Consider the following 18515-nt stretch of genomic DNA (forward strand, 5'->3'; position numbering starts at 1 on the left):
TTTTGAGACAAGTCTCACTCTGTCACCCAGGCTGGAGTGCAATAGCATGGTCTTGGCTCACTGTAATCTCTACCTCCTGGGTTCAAGCGATTCTCCTGCCTCGGCCTCCTGAGTAACTGGGGCTACAGACACGTGCTAATTTTAGCTGAGCTACACACCCGGCTAATTTTTGTATTTTTAGTAGAGATAAGGTTTCACTATGTTGGCCAGGCTGGTCTCAAACTCCTGATCTCGTGATCCACCTGCCTCGGCCTCCCAAAGTGCTGGGATTACAGGCATGAGACACTGTGCCCAGCTGTACTCTATTCTTTCAAAATATCAAACCTCAATGACGTGAACACATTTAATAGATGTGCCTATCAATGTAAATCCTAAAAAGATAATGCAAGTGAAACCCCTAACACATTCCAGTGTGGGTGACTGAGTGAGACTTCGTCTCAAAAAAAAAAAACAAAAAAAACCCCAAAAAACCCAAAACCAAAATCCTAACACAAGGCAGCACAGAGAGTACATGTTCAATCAATGTTTGCTGGATATGAATCTACAATTTGCTTCATTACAGTCAAGGGTACTGAGTTCTTTGGAGAGCTGGAAAGAACTGTTTTTAAATTGGAAATCCTGATTGTGGGGTTCCACCGAATGGTTACCACTCTTTTGACCTTAAGTACTGGTCCCATGATCCGTGAAGTGGTTTTGGGTAGGCAGGGAACATAATGTAAATAACATCCAGGTGTCGCGTGTTTTTACGGTATTCTCACCTGAAGAGTAGGAGGATGCACGACTGCTTGGAGAACAAGGTACTTGAAGGCCCGCAAACCCCAGACATCTCTGTGATCCCCTGTCTGAATCAAAGCTGGTCTGCGGGCTGTGGCCCTGATCCTTCTGCCCAGAGGCCCGCTGGTACCAGCCACGCAAGTGCTCGGCAACTAAGGCCTTGTGGATGTTTTTGGTGATGTGCTCAGATTTTGTGGCGTCCTTTCTTGGCAGCCGGAGAGTTGCATATGGGTTATGGGGTACCCGGTCGACCTCATCTTCGTGAAAGGATCTGCTGTAGTCCCTCTGGCGTTCATATCCATAGTGGGCTGAGGACCGGTAGGAAGGGTTGACACTATACTGTCCCTCGGTGTCATTCTCATAGACATAACCACCACTGTAATAAAAGTCACACTCTGCATAGGGTGTGTACCCGGCAATGTAGTAACTGGAAGATGGTGGCTCCTGACTCTTTGAGTAGACACCATTCCTCAAACTATCCTTTTGTGCTAGGTTGGGCATGCTTCCTGAATTTGAAGTAGAAACATTCTGTTTCTTTGACCTCCTCCGACCCCTGGTGCGAGTGTCCAGGGTCTGGGTGGTGTAATAAGGGCCGCTAACTGGTGTCACACAATAATACTCTGTGCTTGATTGACTTGTATAAGAAGACCCGTCATCGAGGATTTCTGTGCTGCTGCTTCTTTGGGATTTGGAGAGGGAGAAAAATGGCTTATCACTGTCCATCTCGGAGAGCAGGTGGGACTGGGACTCCAGGCTTCCACTCCGCTGGCGGCAGTGCTGAGACGAAGATTCGGGTCTGAAAGAGGAGAAAGGCAAATCTGTCAAAAGCAAGAAGGAAAGGAGGACCCACATAGGAAAAAAGAATACCATGCTGAATGACTGAATAGCTCGTGAATCGCAGTAGGACTTTGAAGGTTGCCAAAGCTGACTGCACAACAAAATCTATTTGTTCACCAAATCTATTGGCTCACACGTAAGTTCATTACCACGGTCAAAATGAGAAAAGAACTGGGTTCTATTCGTTCTGCAAGCCAAATCCTCCCTTGAGGGTAGGGAAAGACACAAACTGATGATGCACAGTTTGCACTGGAGACTAAAAAAAAAACCCAACATGTCTTTGGAGGGTCTGTCTTCCTAGAGGATATGAAGATATGGTACATATAAGTCTGGGCTGAGTCACGGCACTGGTATTTCCCAGCTGTATGAGCTCAGACAAGATATTTAATCTCTCTGAATCTTGCTTCCTCCTTTGTAAGAGGAGGATGAAAACAATATCTTATTACCTCACCAAAGGCTTGCTATAGGGACTAAATAATACAGTGCATATAAAACATTTAGCATAGCACTCACAAACATTTCAAAATGTTGCTATTGTTACTAACTTCATCCTCACCATTGAATAATGAACGGCAATATGTGACAGGGGAAATTAAGGTACTAAAAATCTAATGTATACTTGAACAAATCAAATACATTTTTTTTGCCAACATATTTGAAACCATAAGTTAGCAGAGAATGTAAAACCATAAAACAAATTCCTGCTACAGAAAGTCACTTGAAATGATTAAAAACTGCAACACAGCAAGACAGAACCTCAAAGCAAAAATCAACAGAGCCAAAGCAATGAGAATGAAGCTCTCTTACTCCAAGTGGCCGCTGCTGTAGGCGTTTCGGGTAAGCACTGGTGTGGTGGGCATGCTTCGTCCTCCCTGGGGCCGCCTCTCTAGAGTTTTGTAAGGGCTGCTGTGTGTCGACAGCATTTCTCTGTGAGGATAAAAAGAAGAATTCAGGAAATGATGAATCTCTCAACATCTCTGGGAAACTTTTCGTAAGCTGATAGGAAACTTACTAGAAGCCCAAGGAAAGGGAATATAGGGAGAAAGATAGGAAGGGTATCTTTGCGGTTTAGTGTCCTGGTACATCCTAGGTGAGTTTTAGTGGAAGCATATATGGTCTGACTTTCTAGTCACAAATACGTAGAAAAAAAAGGACTTTTAATAAAGAGTACACATGTGGCCACTAGCCACATGTAGCTGCTGGGCATTTGAATTGTGGCTAGCATGACTGAGGAACCAAATTTTAAATTTTATTTACTTTAAATTGGCTACCGCAGCTCTGGCTCCTTGAATCTACCATTTCAGGCAAAAGTTCCTAAATGCTAATCCACAAACTGGGGCTGATACACGGTAAAGTTTTCACTGGCCTTTAACAAATTACAAACATAACAAAGTGTAGGTTATATTTTCATAAGTAAAAATTTATCCAATTTGAATAATCCAGTAATCTACCTTGATTTTGAGAATAATTTTCTTTATTTAAAATTAAAAAAAAATTATTCTGTTTGGCCCTTGTAAAGCAAATACCTTCCATCTTTGCTGAGATGCAGTATAACATGTTCACTGAAATCACACACATCGTAAGCTTCGGAGCCTGCCAAGTTCTAGGCTACCTAGGTTCAAACCTTGATTCCTTTGTTTACTAGTTGATGAACCCAATGAAGTTATTCGTGGTCCCTGGCCCTCAGTGTACTTATCTCTAAAGAGTAATGACAGTAGGGTTGTCATGAGGATTAAATTCATTAATAAATTACATGGGAAAAACATAAACAGTGTCTGGGACACAGTAAATGATCAACAGCCGGCCAGGCGTGGTGGCTCATGCCTGTAACCCTAGCACTTTGGGAGGCCGAGGTTGGCAGATCACCTGAGGTCAGGAGTTCAAGACCAGCCTGGCCAACATGGTGAAACCCTACCTGTACTACAAATACAAAAATTACCGGGGCGTGGTGGCACACATCCCAGCTACTCGGGAGGCTGAGGTGGGAGAATTGCTTGAACCTAAAAGGAGGGGGCTGCAGTGAGCCAGGAGGCTACTGGTGCCACTGCACTCCAGCCTGGGCAACAGGGTGAGGCCACGTCTCAGAAAAAAAAAAAAGAAAAGAAAAAAGAAAAAAAGGTAAGCACTCAATAGAAATGTTATATAAAATTAATATAAAATCAAATTAACATTAAGTGAAATGTTAACTTCATCCAATTAGTATTACTACAATGATAGTGGATATATTCTTTATATCAAAATGTTGTTTCTTTCATGGATTCATGGTGCTATTTGTTTGATCATTTCTTTTCTTTTTTTTTTTTTGAGACAGAATCTCAGTCTGTCACCAGGCTAGAGTGCAGTGGTGTCATCTTGGCTCACTGCAACCTCTGCCTCCCAGGTTCAAGTGATTCTACTGCCTCAACCACCCAAGTAGCTGGGACTACAGGAGGGTGCCACCATGCCCAGCTAATTTTTGTATTTTTAGTAGAGACAGGGTTTCACCATGTTGGCCAGGATGGTCTTAATCTCTTGATCTCATAATCCACCTGCTTCAGCCTCCCAAAGTGCTGGGGGATTACAGGCATGAGCCACCATGCCCTGCCTTTTTTTTGGCGGGGGGAGGTCAGCATCTTGCTGTGTTGCCCAGGCTGGGGTGCAGTGGCATGATCACAGTTCACTTCACTCTTGAAATCCTGGGCTGAAGCAATCCTCCTGCCTCAGTCTACCAAATAGCTAGGACTACGGGTATACAATACCATGTCTGGCTAATGAAAAAAAAAAAAAAAAAAAAACTAGGGGCCAAGCGTGATGGCTCATGCCTGTAATCCCAGCACTTTGGGAGGCCGAGGCAGGTGGATCACGTTAAGTCAAGAGTTCAAGACCACCAGCCTGGCCAACATAGGGAGACTCTGTCTCTACTAAAAATACAAAAATTAGATGGGTATGGTGGTGAGTGCCTGTAATCCTAGCTACTCAGGAGGCTGAGGTGAAAGAATCGCTTGAACCCAGGAGACGGAGGTTTTAGTGGGCTGAGATTTCACCACTGCACTCCAGCCTGAGCAACAGAGCAAGACTCTGTCTAACAAATAAGTTAAATTTTTTTTTCTTTTTAATGTAGAGATGGGGCTTCATTAGATTGCCCAGTCTGGTCTCCAACTCTTCAGTTCAAGTGATCCTCCCACCTTGGCCTCCCAAAGTGCTGGGATTATAGGTGTGGGCTGCCACACTCAGCCTGTTTGAAGATTCCTTTTTAGGCAAACCAACCACTGGTAATCCCATCTTGTGTCTTAATTTTTTTTTTTTTTTTTTAAGGATTTGTCCATACAGCCAAATTCTGGGAACCACTGGCCTGTCAAGTTTCTTATTGCACTGATAATATTTACAACTGAGATATTTAAGAAAATGCTTGGATTATCTATTTTACAGATTATAAAATGGGTTTAAGTGCCATGTTTATTTGCAGGATTGGAAATCAGTCCCGCTACTTGGTTAATGACAATTTCCTTAGACCAGTGACTATGAAACTGTACTGAGGACGCTATGTCCAAATCCAGATGATAATTAATGTCCCTACAAATTAATATAGGTCGAATAGACTTTAAAGTCAAGGAAATGGTCAAATGCATTTTAAAAGACTTCTTAAAAACATTTTCATTTTCATTTGCTGCAAACAACAAATAACTGGGTTAGTTTCTATGCCCCAGTTTTACAAGATAACATCCTCTGGAAGGATAAATAAAAACATGTGAAACTATATCAACCACACACTACATTTTGGAGGAAAAATTTCCTAGTTGTGAGGCATTAACCTTACTGATAATATGAGGTCTCACCTGGACTGCCTGGTATCCACAAACTGTTCATTGATGGACGACTTTCTGAAATGGATTCGTTCAATACCAAGAGATTTAGGGGGAAGAATTCTTGGAGAATGAGGTACTGAACTTGATCGCTGCCCAGCAACAGAGAAGGCGTCACTGGCTATAATAAGTAAATGGGTGAATAAAAAAATCAGTAGGTAAATCAATAAGTAAATAAATATCTTGCCAACACCTTAAAAAAAGAAATTGGAAGATTTAGTGAACAAAGTGTTCTTCCAAAGATGATAGTTTTAGAAGTACTTAACTTTCAAGAAGTTATTTTTTATATTTTATACATCAGAAAACATGAAATTACTGAACCCTCTTCTGGGATCTGAAACATCTTTTGCCAAATTCTACTCTGAGAGAGTAAATCACTCAAGGGGAATGGGTAATAGAGCAGCTTTTTAAAAGCTATATTAAAGAAAATCCCCAGTGTGGAAAGAACCAAGGGGAAGTTAGCCTGGATCATTTTTGTTCACCTTTACTTTTAAAGTTTTTAGGCCTCAAGAAGAAAGAAAAAACAAAGCATAAAAAAAGATAAAAAAGGATGAAGGTAGTGAACAAAAAGACGATACAAATAAAAAGAAAAAAAAGTTTTTAGACCTTTTAGGCCAAAGGCTTATCCCGTCATTTAAAGTAACGAAACTGACTTATGCTCCATCATTAGAGGCTTGTTATGTTTCCCACTGATAATTACATTTTCAAAGAGGAATGGCAAGGATGACCAAAGAAGTCTGCAGTGGTGAAATTTTATGTACCACAAAACTTGGGAAAGATAAAGCAGTAGGGGGTGGCTTCCTGAATTCTTCAAGTCATATCACAGAGAAGCCAACTCATCTGGTTAAGTAAAAGAGATGACAAAGAAATACTCTACTAGTTGATAGGAAACCCATTCTACAATGAAATGTATAGAACAACTACAGGCCATTACAATCGATACAGTCTACCTCTATGAAACAACAAAATGACAGGTAGCCCAACGTCTAACTGTGCCTTTCTTCCTAAGTGAAAAACTTTCATTTATCTAAAATGTGAAAGTTTATTTCATATTGTGAAACATACAATAATTTTATTTCATATTGTGATGAATTCAGTGATAATCAAAGCATACACTCTAATATCCTAGTTTTGATATTGGACTCCAGATATTTAAGATGTCACCATTGGGGAAAGCTGGCTGAAGGACTCTTTCTATTAATTATGGAACTCTCCATGAGCCCATGATTACTTGAAAATAAAAAGTTAAGAAACACTTCAGAGAGCCTTCAAGTCCTTACTGAGAGACTTAGACAATCCTGTGAAAGTGTTCTGATTTCCTGAAGTCATGTGATTTTGTATGGTCCTGTTTTTAATGCTGAGTTAACCTGAGTAGGTGTTAATCATGCATTTCCTTTCCCAACCATTTTGCATGAATGCAAGTTAGTTTATTCTACGTTTTGGCAAAAGAGAAACAAGTAGGCTTTACTTAACTAAGAAAATTATCTTAATTATTTCAGAATATCTAACATTTTTAAAGCAAAAAAGGAAGAGCCACTTACGATCATCATATGTGGTGGTATCAGACAAAGAGCTACTCTCTGAGGGGATTATGTCTTCTGTGAATGAAAATAACTGCTTTTAGTATAATTATGCATTTATACAATTAGAGGGGCCCTAGAAGAACAACTTTCAAGGGAATAAATTTTATCTTCTTTTAAAAAAAGTAACTAATTACAGTGCATTAAAAATAATTAACTACTGTAGTAAGAATCGACTCATATACTAACAAAAATCAAAACATCTTACATATTGTACGAATATTACATTAGATTATTTCTTAAAATGGAACAGACTTCAAGGGAGTGCTGGTTTTAAACTAGTTTTTGGTGTTTCTTCTACACTGGAAGAAAGCTTTACCTACATTTTTGGTGCTTACAACCAACAAACTGGAAAGAAAAATCATGCCATTCTTATTATAAATGCTAAATGTTATATAAAACACAAGCGAATTCTCATTTGAGAATCTACTCTTAGCATTACTTGTTTTTTGACCTGTTCCTGAAAGAAAGGGCCTTCTCTATTTTTTTTCTTTTTTGTTTTTGAGACAGGGTCTCATTCTGTTGCCCAGGCTGGAGTAAAGTCGTGCTATCATGGCTCACTGCAATCTCAACCTCCTGAGCTTAAACAATCCTCCCGTCTCAGCCCCCTGAGTACCTGAGACTACAGGTACGCACCACCACACCTGGCTAATTTTTTGGATTTTTAGTAAAGATAGGGGTATCACCACGTTGGCCAGGCTGGTCTTGAACTCCTAGGCTCAAGCGATCTGTCTGCCTCAGCCTCCCCAAGTGCTGGGATTAAAGGTGTGAACCACTACAACCAGCCAAGCTTTTCAACAGGTTTCTCAACAGTGGCACTACTGACATTTTGAATTGGATAATCCTTTGTCCTGGGGAGCTGTCCTGTGCATTATAGGATTTCCAGCCTCCCTGGATGAGAACCACTGAATTAGGTTTAAGTCTTGGTTTTGCCATTTATTGACTGCGAGACCTTGGGCAAATTACTTAATCTCTAAGCATCACTCAGCTGAACCCTACAGTGGGGGTAACAACAGTACCTATCACATAGTACTGGGGTGAGGTGTTAGAATAACGGATGTAAAGCCCCTAGCTCAGCTCCCAGCATTACATGACAAACGCTCAGTAAATATTAGCTAGACTTACTGCTTTTGTTACCTAGAGACTGTGTTCTGGTTGGTAATGACCGTAACACTCTGACTATTGCTGGTATCCATCAAATGTTAAATAACATGGCCTGGCAAAACGGCTCACACCTGTAATCTCAGCACTTTGAGAGGCCGAGGTTGGTTGATCACTTGAGGTCAGGAGTTTGAGATCAGCCTGGCCGACACAGTGAAATCCCATCTCTACTAAAAATACAAAAATTAGCCAAGTGTGGTAGTGCATGCCTGTAATCCCAGCTACTTGGGAGGCTGAAGCAGGAGAATTGCTTGATCCTGGGAGGTGGAGGTTGCAGTGAGCTGAGATCACACCACCGTACTTCAGCCTGGGTGACTTTGTCTCAAATGGAAAAAAAAAAATGTATTCAGTAAAGAGGAATAACTCAGATGTTTTGATCTGCTTTGGCAAATCATTCCATATTTGGTTGAGTGTTTTGGCACAAGGTTCTAGGTAAATATAATCCTTCGATATAAACTTCAAAACCATTATGAAGGGAAGCTCTCCATCCAATCTCTAATGTGAATCTGTATCAGAAACAAGTGAACTATCTATTAGACACGTAGTGGCGCTTGAAGGCAAGGTGCCAATATACTCAGCTGTCAGACACACTTTCACCGTAAAGGAGAACATTTAAGTTTTGCAGTTTGAGGATGAATGAGCCATAACGAATGGCCTTAAAGTTAAGCACAATGCTAATCACCCATATCTGAAGGTCTAGAAATTAACCACCCCCAAGGCCAACTGGATTTCACATTCAGTCAAAGCTACTCTACATTATTCAGCTGTGGTGCACTAACACTTGTGTGTTGATGTCTGTATATTCCCTTTCCAAAAGCCATGTCTCTGCTTTGTAAATTACATGCTCTATACCCAAGTATAATCTAAACTCAGTTACTGTATTTCATCAAATCTAAGATATATATTTTAAGCACCAGTTAAAAAAAAAAAAGTACTGCCAAGTATTATTATAACACACCATCTAGTGTGTTAAGAACTATTACAAGGCTGGGTGTGGCTCACACCTGCAATCCCAGCACTTTGGGAGGCTGAGATAGGAGGATTGCTTGAGCTCTGGAGTCTGAAAGTAGCCTGGACAACATGGTGAAACTCCATTTCTACAAAACATTAGCTGGGCATGGTGGTGCATACTACAGTCCCAGCTATCAGGAGGATCACCTGAATCCAGGAAGTCGAGGCTGCAGTGAGCTTTGATGGTGCCACTGCACTCCAGCCTGGCGGACAGAGAGAGATTCTGTCTCAAAAAAAAAAAAAAGGAACTATCCCTTAGATGTTAAATTGTAAAGGAAAAAAAATGTCTTGAAATCAAAGAAATACAATCATATTTCAATCACCACAGCTGAAAACCATGCCAATAACCATGTAAAGCCAATTGGACTTTAAAACTACCTGTGATTTCTTGGTTTACTTTTATTCTGAAAATTAAAGTCATAAATATATAATGTTGAGAACTTGGGAAATACAGAAGAGTATTATTAAGAAGAAAATTTAAAAAATAGAAAAAATTAAAAAAATAAAAAGAAGAAAATTAAGTTACTTGAAATTTCGCAACTATTAGTATTCTGAAATATTTCTTGTCTAGTCTTTGTGTGTGCTTATTTCTACAAAATTGGGATCATGTTGTGGTAAAAATTTTATATCTGGCTTTCTGCATTTCACATTATATCATGACCATTTGCCCATATCTTTATTTTTAAATTTTGCTTACTTTTTCTTTTTTCTTTTTTTTTTGAGACAGGGTCTTGCCCCGTCACCCAGGCTGGATTGCAGTGGTGCAATCACAGCTCCCTGCAGCCTCCACTGCCCAGTCTCAAGTGATCCTCTCATTTCAGCCTCCCCTGTAGCTGGGACTACAGGTGTGCACTACCATGTCTGGCTACTTTTTAAAATATTTTTTGAAGGGACGGGGTTTCGCTATGCTTCCCAGGGTGGTCTCAAACACCTTAGCTTGGTGTGATCCACCCACCTCGGCCTCCCAAAGTGCTGGGATTACAGGTGTAGGCCGCCATGCCCGTGCTGTCCATATCTTTAAATAGCCTTCATAAATCACAGAATTTTAAAATCAAGTTTACACACTTATAAGACTGAAATTCCAAACAATTTTTATCCTAAGAAACCCCAGTTTTGTCAGGCACAGTGGCTCACACCTGTAATCCCAGCACTTTGGGAAGCCGAGGAGGGTGGATCACCTGAGGTTAGGAGTTTGAGACCAACCTGACCAACAGGGTGAAACCCTGTCTCTACTAAAAATACAAAATTAGCTGAGTGTGGTGGCGCATGCCTGTAACCCCACCTACTTGGGAGGCTGAAGCAGGAGAATCGCTCGAACCCAGGAGGTGGAGGTTGCAGTGAGCAGAGATTGCACCACTGCACTCCAGCCTGGGCAAGAAGAGCCAAACTCCGACTCCCCCCCCAAAAAAAAAAAGGAAAGAAAACTTAGTTTTGATCATCTGGTTTTTCTTTTATCTCTCACCAAATTAACTGGTAACTGGTTTGGAAATGCTACATACCATTAAGTATTGAGTAGGGACTCAAAAAAAAAAAAAAAAAAAAAAAAAACCTTACTTGTTACTAACCTGGTAACACTGTTGCTTTCTGGCTGGGCTTCTTTCCACACCTAATTCGATATTCGTTTATTGCATTTTCAATCTCCTGAAGCTTTCTCACTGCATCTGTGTAATCTTGCTTTCGCTTTTTCTTCACAGTTTTACAAAGGTCTGGCTCACTGGCAAGTTTCTTTGCAGCTTCCACCAGCTTTTGTTGTATTAGGAAATTACTCTCCAGCTCTTGCAAAGTAGGATCCTGCATTTTTATATAATGACAGCTTAATTTTTATGGACACATACGACCAGCTCTCACATGCATTGTGTAATAAAACTTCTTGTGGACTTTCTTGAATCAGATGTTCTTTGAGAATACTATCTTCCTAAGTTTTACCGCATAGACATCTCATTAGTCCAAACCTCTTCTCTTTCCAAGGACCCTTCCTTGAGTCTTCCATTCCTTCAGTTGGTTGGGTCAAGATCACAGTTTTCACAGATATATTCTTAAAGCTCATGGATGCAGAAGGTTATATTCATATGCATAGCTTTAGAGACAGATAAATTTGGGTTTGACCTTCTTTTGGTGGTTTCTGGTTGTATGACCCCAGATACATTGCCTAGAACCCTGTGCCCAGAACTGACACATAGCTTCATCTTTTAATGGTTCAGTTTTTTCGTTTGTAAAATGAAGATAACACCTACCTTATGAAAGTAGGTTGAAGATCAAATGAGACAATATATGTGCATTGCTTAGCTCAGAGATAGGTACGTAGTGAGCACTCAATAAATAGCAAAGATTTCCAAAGATGGAAACAGCTAAAATTTTCTAAAGCTAAGATGGTCAAATTTCTACAAGAAACATAGGTACGGTCATATTGACTGATGACATGCAAATGAGAAAGTATTATACACTCTATATCAGCTAACAAATGTTTTATCTTGATTGTAGCTCAGTGCTGTGCATGTATTATCTCATTTAATACTCACTGGATCCCTTGGAGGGAAGTCCAATTATTATCTGCATTTTACAGATGAGGAAAACTGAGGCCTGAGAAATGAGACTTTAGAGAGGCTGAACTATTTGCTATTATTTAGTTTTAAGTAAATGAACCTAATGCTGCAGTTCTTAATTCTTAAAATACTGCCTCTCAATTGAGAAGCATTTGGAGTTTCATTGAATGCTCTCTTTGATTTGGGGAATAAAGTAGCGAAAAGTAACTCAATTTTGACTGGAGTGGGGATGAAAGAAAGAGTTCAATTTGGTGTGCATGATCCATCTCTATTGGTGAGATAACATACAGCTGAGATTCAAAAACCAAAGGAAGTACACTGTACTCAGACAGCTTTCCTGTCTCATGATTAATTGAAAGTCTCAGAGATGTCGTTCATACCTCTTCACTCGGCAGCAAGTTGTCATCTAATTTGAACGCAGTACCTACACGTCTTCTGACCTGAGGAGGCTTCTCGCCTATGTTCAGGGGATACTCCTTTGGCATTTTGCCTGTAAGCTCCTGTAAAACAGGACAGAATTAAGAGCAGATAATTGACACTGGTCAAAGTTGTCAAACACAATTTGATAAGTCCAAAACACAGACTCACAGCCTCCCGCAGACAGATCTTCTTAAGCTCCTCAACTTTTTTCAGAAGTTTTTCTTGTAAAAGTTTCTCCTTCTTTTTTAGTTCAAGGATTTTCTCTCTCTTTTGCTCCTCACTAACTTCTGAGTCTTGAGAACCTAGGGAATCGGGGAAGGGCAGGGAAGGTTTATATAAGGCATGTTTCCTTCCTTTCTAAAGGACAAAGGATTTTTAAGCTAAAGCTGCTTATTAAATGGTAGTTTCTTTTCTCCTTGTTTCTCAACATAATAAAAGGAAACTGGAAAACATTTTCTCATTCTTCTGGACATCAAAGAGAACCTGGTAATAAAGTGTTCCTTTTTGGGCCGGGCGCGGTGGCTCAAGCCTGTAATCCCAGCACTTTGGGAGGCCGAGGCGGGTGGATCACGAGGTCAAGAGATCGAGACCATCCTGGTCAACATGGTGAAATCCCATCTCTACTAAAAATACAAAAAATCAGCTGGGCATGGTGGCGCGTGCCTGTAATCCCAGCTACTCGGGAGGCTGAGGCAGGAGAATTGCCTGAACCCAGGAGGCGGAGGTTGCGGTGAGCCGAGATCGCGCCATTGCACTCCAGCCTGGGTAACAAGAGCGAAGCTCCGTCTCAAAAAAAAAAAAAAAAAAGTGTTCCTTTTTGGATTCTGGCTCAGTCCTTTTGGGGATAACGATAAAATGCTTAACATCCCAGACACACCCAAGGAAAATTTTCATTTTTCTGAGCAGAAGAGAAGATAAGATAGTTCTTGAGTAGTTGTTTCAAGTGTTCTTTTTAGAGAGTAAGTAAGCAAGGAAGGCCGGGCACGGTGGCTCACACCTCTAATCCCAGCACTTGGGAGGCCAAGGCGGGCAGATCATGAGGTCAGGAGTTCAAGACCAGTCTGGCCAACATAGCGAAACTGCGTTTCTACTAAAAATACAAAAATTATCAGAGTATGGTGGCATGTGCCTGTAGTCCCAACTACTCAGGAGGCTGAGGCAGAAGAATCACTTGTACCCAGGAGGCGGAGGTTGCAGTGAGATGAGATCACACCATTGCACTCTAGCCTGGGTGACAGAGGGAGACTCTGTCTCAGAAAAGAAAGAAAGAAGGAAAGTAAGTAAGCAGGCAAGGAAAAGAATAATCTGTGTGAAGGAAGATTCAGATTCACAAGCTGACAGTGAGATTTAGATGGGATGAATCATTTTAGTAAAGTTACATATACTTAATAAGAGATTCCAGAATTTTTACAGAGGAAGGGCTTAGGGCAAGCTATCATATTTGAATGGGTATGCTTGTAATCATGTTTGTACAGCATTTTATATTGCATGGAGAATTAGACAATTATCTGTATCAAAAACTAAATGCTGGGAAAAGCAGCTACTGTGGAAAATGTTCTTTGGAGCCACACATCTGTACTCCTCATCCTTGCATCTCATATTACTTGCACAACCTATTCATAATTTGACTTTCTCTATATTCTTTAAAAAACTAGCCTTAAATTTTTATTCAAAGTCGTTGCATACATATTTATGGACATATTTATTCCCAAAAGAATAGATTAAAAGATGGATTTAGAAGTGGTTTATGACCAAAAAAACAAATAAAATAAAGATGGTTTGCACGTTCTCTAATCCCAAGATGTTACCTGAGGAGATTAAACTGCCATTGCTTGCCATGATGAACTGACTTTTCGCCTCCAGTGTCACCAGCTTGGAGGCTCTCTGTGTTCCTGTCTCAGTCAAATCCATTGCAATCTCATCTAAACTCCTGGCTGAAGGAATTTTTGCCTAAGAGGTACACAACAATGAAACAGAATTCACTTAAACATACTTCAAATTCATAAAACAATTAAGTTAACATATAATAAAAATATCAACACAGGATAATTTAAAATTCTAGCATATTCAAGTGGGATTCTTCAGACAACACACACATACACACACACGCAAAGCCTTAAGTGTTGTAGTTAAAATGTTTTAATAACTATGCGTGATTTTCTGATGGTGTGGTTCAGCTACTAATTTTAAAATGACATCAGCAACATCACCACCAGCAATGTCACCAGTATACGAACATACCAGTATGTCACACATGCATGCCAAAACATTGGCCAGTCTTACAACTTTTAAAGCAGCTTACATAATGCCTATCATTTAAACATATAAAAAATGGAAACAGTTGGAAGTTGAACACAACAAAATCTCAGAGAGCAAAAATGCTTGTGCTTGCATCTTTTCTAAGGCTTATATTCTGAACAGAATGCAAAAAGAGAATCTGTCCCTATAGAAATGCTGCCAGTTACTTACTTTGCTTTGCTTCCGGTCCAAGTAAAACTGATGCTGACTAATTGCCATTACCCAAATGGACTTGATGAGAGAAGAGTTAGCATACCATGTTTGCACAAAGAGGCCACTTTGCCCAAAGGTTCTTCTTGACACTGAAATCCTGAAAGATTTAAGAAAGCACTCAAATACTACTCCTCCAGCCCAGCATGATGCAAAATACACCCCATGAGCAGCGTTCTAACAAAGTATCTTCCCCTTACTTGTCTATCTGTTATAAAAACTCTTATGCAAATGAGGACCAAGTTTCTGATTTTCTCCTTTTACATCAAAACAATTCAGAACTAAGTAATCGCTTTCTGGATAAACAGCATGTTTAAAAACACATACAATGAATTCAAAAGCTGGTAAGAATCAATCAAATTAGAGATCGTACAAAAACATTTAGTTAGAAACTCTAAGGATGTGCAGCCATCACAAGTGATTAGAAATAAATGGGATAAGATTTTAAAGATACAGCAACCAAGTGTGGGATGAGCACCTAATTCAAGGTAAAAGAGTGTCTCAGATCTAGGTAGATTTGGCTGGCTATGACATTATCAGAGAATGCACTTAATGATAATGCCTGAGACTATGCAAGTCCAAAACTATCCAGAGTGCTTGCTGCTTGTACATGAGATGGAAAGAGGAAAGGGGAGGGGGGAGGAGAGAGGAGGAAAGAGAGGGGGAGGGAGGAAGAAGGGAGGGAAGGGAGTAAAAGGGAGAAAGAGAGAACACGCAAGAAGCAGACAGACTGTGTGTGTGACACGGTACTAATGCTCTTTGTAAGAATTTGGCTTATCTCTTCGGGTCACCTTTTGATCACAGGTATTTCCTCCCATCACTCTGGCCTTCAAACATCCATAGCCATCTTGGGACTGAAAAGTAACCACTAAGGACTGATTAAGAATTTCTCTTAAGGCCCGACATGGTGGCTCAGCATTTTGGGAGACCAAGGTATGGATCACCTGAGGTCAGGAGTTTGAGATGAGCCTGGCCAACATAGTAAAACACTGTATATACTAAAAATACAAAAATTAGCTTGGCGTGGTGGTGCATGCCTGTAGTCCCAGCTACGTGGGAGGCTGAGGCATGAGCATCACTTGAACCTGGGAGGCAGAGGTTGCAGTGAGCCAAGATTGCGCCACTGCACTGCAGCCTGGGTGACAGATTGAGACTCTGTCTTGGGGCAAAAACAAATAAAGAATTTCTCTTAAGATATATAAGAACCAGGGCAGGGCGCGGTGGCTCAAGCCTGTAATCCCAGCACTTTGGGAGGCCGAGGCGGGTGGATCATGAGGTCAAGAGATCGAGACCATCCTGGTCAACATGGTGAAACCCCGTCTCTACTAAAACTACAAAAAATTAGCTGGGCATGGTGGCACGTGCCTGTAATCCCAGCTACTCAGGAGGCTGAGGCAGGAGAATTGCCTGAACCCAGGAGGCGGAGGTTGCGGTGAGCCGAGATTGTGCCATTGCACTCCAGCCTGGGTAACAAGAGCGAAACTCCATCTCAAAAAAAAAAAAAGATAGATAAGAACCCACTTCCTGACTTCCGTTCATGTTGATAACTTGGCTTTTTTTTTTTTTTAATTAATGACTAGGAGCACCAACATTTTAAATGAGCAAAAGATCTGAATAGACATTTCTCTACTAACAATATAAGAATAGCTGAGAAGCACATGAAAAAATGCTCAGCCATCATTAGTCATGAGGGAAATGCAAATCAGAACCACAAGAAGGTACCACTTCAACCCACTAGGATGGCATACACATACACAGAACTAAAAATAACAAGTATCAGGATATATACTACTGGTTGGGATGTAAAATAGTGCAGCACTTTGAAAAGCAGCCTTGCAGTTCCTCAGGGAGTTAAAGATAGTTACCATCTGACCCAGCAATTCCACTCTAGGTATATGCCCAAGAGTCATGAAAACATATGTTCATACAAAAACCTGTACACAAATGTTGATCGCAGCATTATTTGTATAGTAACTGGGTCATACAGAGAAAAGTCCTTGATCCTCACCTTCGTGGATCATGAACTTCAACAGCAAATTTTTTCTCACGGAAATATAAGTTCTCCAGCTGTTTCCATTGGAATAACTAAAGAAAACAGAAAACCCAGTGTTATTTATCCTTATTTTTACTAAGCCTGTAAATCAGCTTAATAATCAAAAGACTATAAGCTCCAAGAAGGTACACTGATAACGATGAAGCATGAATATGTGATTCAGCCTTTTTACAAATCAACTATGACCTGAAACCATTTTATTCCTTCTGCTGACAGCAATCTTTAACTATTAAGATTACTGCCCCAATACATCTTCCTCGAACAGTAAAACCAACCATCTGTGGAAGAACATGTACACTATTTTTCCTCTTACTCAACTGTATAATAAGGAAATCTGCACAGATTCCAGTAAGCACCAACCTTCTCAAAGATGTTGGTTTCATAGCTAAATGGAAAGATATTCAAAGGGATGTTTCAATAACATCTAAGATTGAATTTCAAAAGAATGCAAAGTGAAAGTAAAACGGAACCCCCATGCAGGGGTGATTCTCCAAGATACCAGTTTCCTACCTATGAAGAGAGTTCCCCTAAATGCCACAGAAACCTAGCACCAGTAACTGGGGGCAGAGAGTGGGTAGGAGGGAACACCAGAGCCTCTTCTTGGTTTCTGAGCTAGAACCACCAGCTTTTGAACATAGCTCCCAATCTCTGTACACTCTGATATACACACTACTGATACGCTATTGCTGGACCCAGTTCTGTCAGTCGACTGGGAGAAATAAACTTTCCTACCAATGTGCATTTGCAAACCGAATAATTTGAGAGAAAGCAGCTCATTCACAGAATCAAGGATGCCTTGCTATGTTTTCTGGGCTGCTTCCTAAGCTCTGTACAAGATAGTGTACTATCCTGAGCCTTAGTTTGTCCTGTCAACTTGAACTTCATGGTTGAATTCCTCTCCTCTGTCCCCAGTCTGGATTAGGGAAATACCAATATAGAGATTTCATTCCATTATTAGACTTCGGCTGGATTTAAAAATTATGTTCAAATAATTTTAAAAGATTATTTTTAATGGTCTAAATAATAAGCACTTCTCTGCATTGCACTACCAGCAAAACCATTTCCTGACATACGGGAACCCAGGCTTTTCACAAACATGTAAACCTCATCATGTAAAGCAACAAAATGAGCTGAAGGTTTCTATGCATATGCAGGCATGGGAAAAAAGCGTTTGGACTGGACTCCCCAATTCCATACAGAGTGAAATAAACCAGCACACCCTAACAACACAGCCCTCCGTGGTCCACACACATAGCTGTCTGTAACTACAACATTCACTCACGTTCAAAGAGGAATTAATAAAAGTATAAAGCTACATACCAATTTCTTAAAATCTCCATAAACTTGAGGCTTTCATTTCTTTAAATCCAGAGGTTCCAAAAATGGGACAGAAATGTGAGGAAAAAACTTAGGGTTCTTCTGACCTCCCCACTTCCAGACAGAAGCTCCGGTGAGTTCTGAACTGAGTTTCATAAGACACTTAGGTGTAGCTCAATTTCACAAACTGAGCCTCCCACGGCTGACACAATACTGACATCAGCAACTCTACTGAGTGACACCTCCCTAATTCTATTTCTTCCTCCCATCATAGAGAGGAGGGCAAAGTTCTCAGTGGCAGATTTTCCCAGAAAAGAGACCTTTCTAAAATGGGGGGCAGTTGGGATTTCCCTGATACTTCCTGGGAAGTAAGTTGCTTTGAATCCAAGGACAAATTTCACCGGAGGCTGTTTTAGGAAGACATTTCTACCCTAGTTTACTCACCCTGAACATGAACAGGTTCTACAGG

General features: G+C 40.5%; 1 protein-coding gene across 1 annotated transcript in view; it reads right to left on the bottom strand.

The window, feature by feature from the left end:
* FRMD4B (FERM domain containing 4B) overlaps nucleotides 1–18515 on the bottom strand; it is a 204261-nt gene that overhangs the window by 9865 nt on the left and 175881 nt on the right. The window contains exons 13-22 of the mRNA XM_037743555.1: nucleotides 16685–16761; nucleotides 14638–14776; nucleotides 13977–14118; nucleotides 12337–12470; nucleotides 12129–12248; nucleotides 10771–10996; nucleotides 6995–7051; nucleotides 5427–5574; nucleotides 2419–2538; nucleotides 759–1570 (exon numbers count right to left, since the gene is read on the bottom strand). Of these exons, the coding sequence (XP_037599483.1) occupies nucleotides 759–1570; nucleotides 2419–2538; nucleotides 5427–5574; nucleotides 6995–7051; nucleotides 10771–10996; nucleotides 12129–12248; nucleotides 12337–12470; nucleotides 13977–14118; nucleotides 14638–14776; nucleotides 16685–16761 (1975 nt within the window). The remainder of the gene's footprint in view (nucleotides 1–758; nucleotides 1571–2418; nucleotides 2539–5426; nucleotides 5575–6994; nucleotides 7052–10770; nucleotides 10997–12128; nucleotides 12249–12336; nucleotides 12471–13976; nucleotides 14119–14637; nucleotides 14777–16684; nucleotides 16762–18515) is intronic.

Source organism: Cebus imitator, unplaced genomic scaffold (assembly GCF_001604975.1).
Source record: "Cebus imitator isolate Cc_AM_T3 unplaced genomic scaffold, Cebus_imitator-1.0 Scaffold147, whole genome shotgun sequence".
In the NCBI taxonomy this organism is placed as follows: domain Eukaryota; kingdom Metazoa; phylum Chordata; class Mammalia; order Primates; family Cebidae; genus Cebus; species Cebus imitator.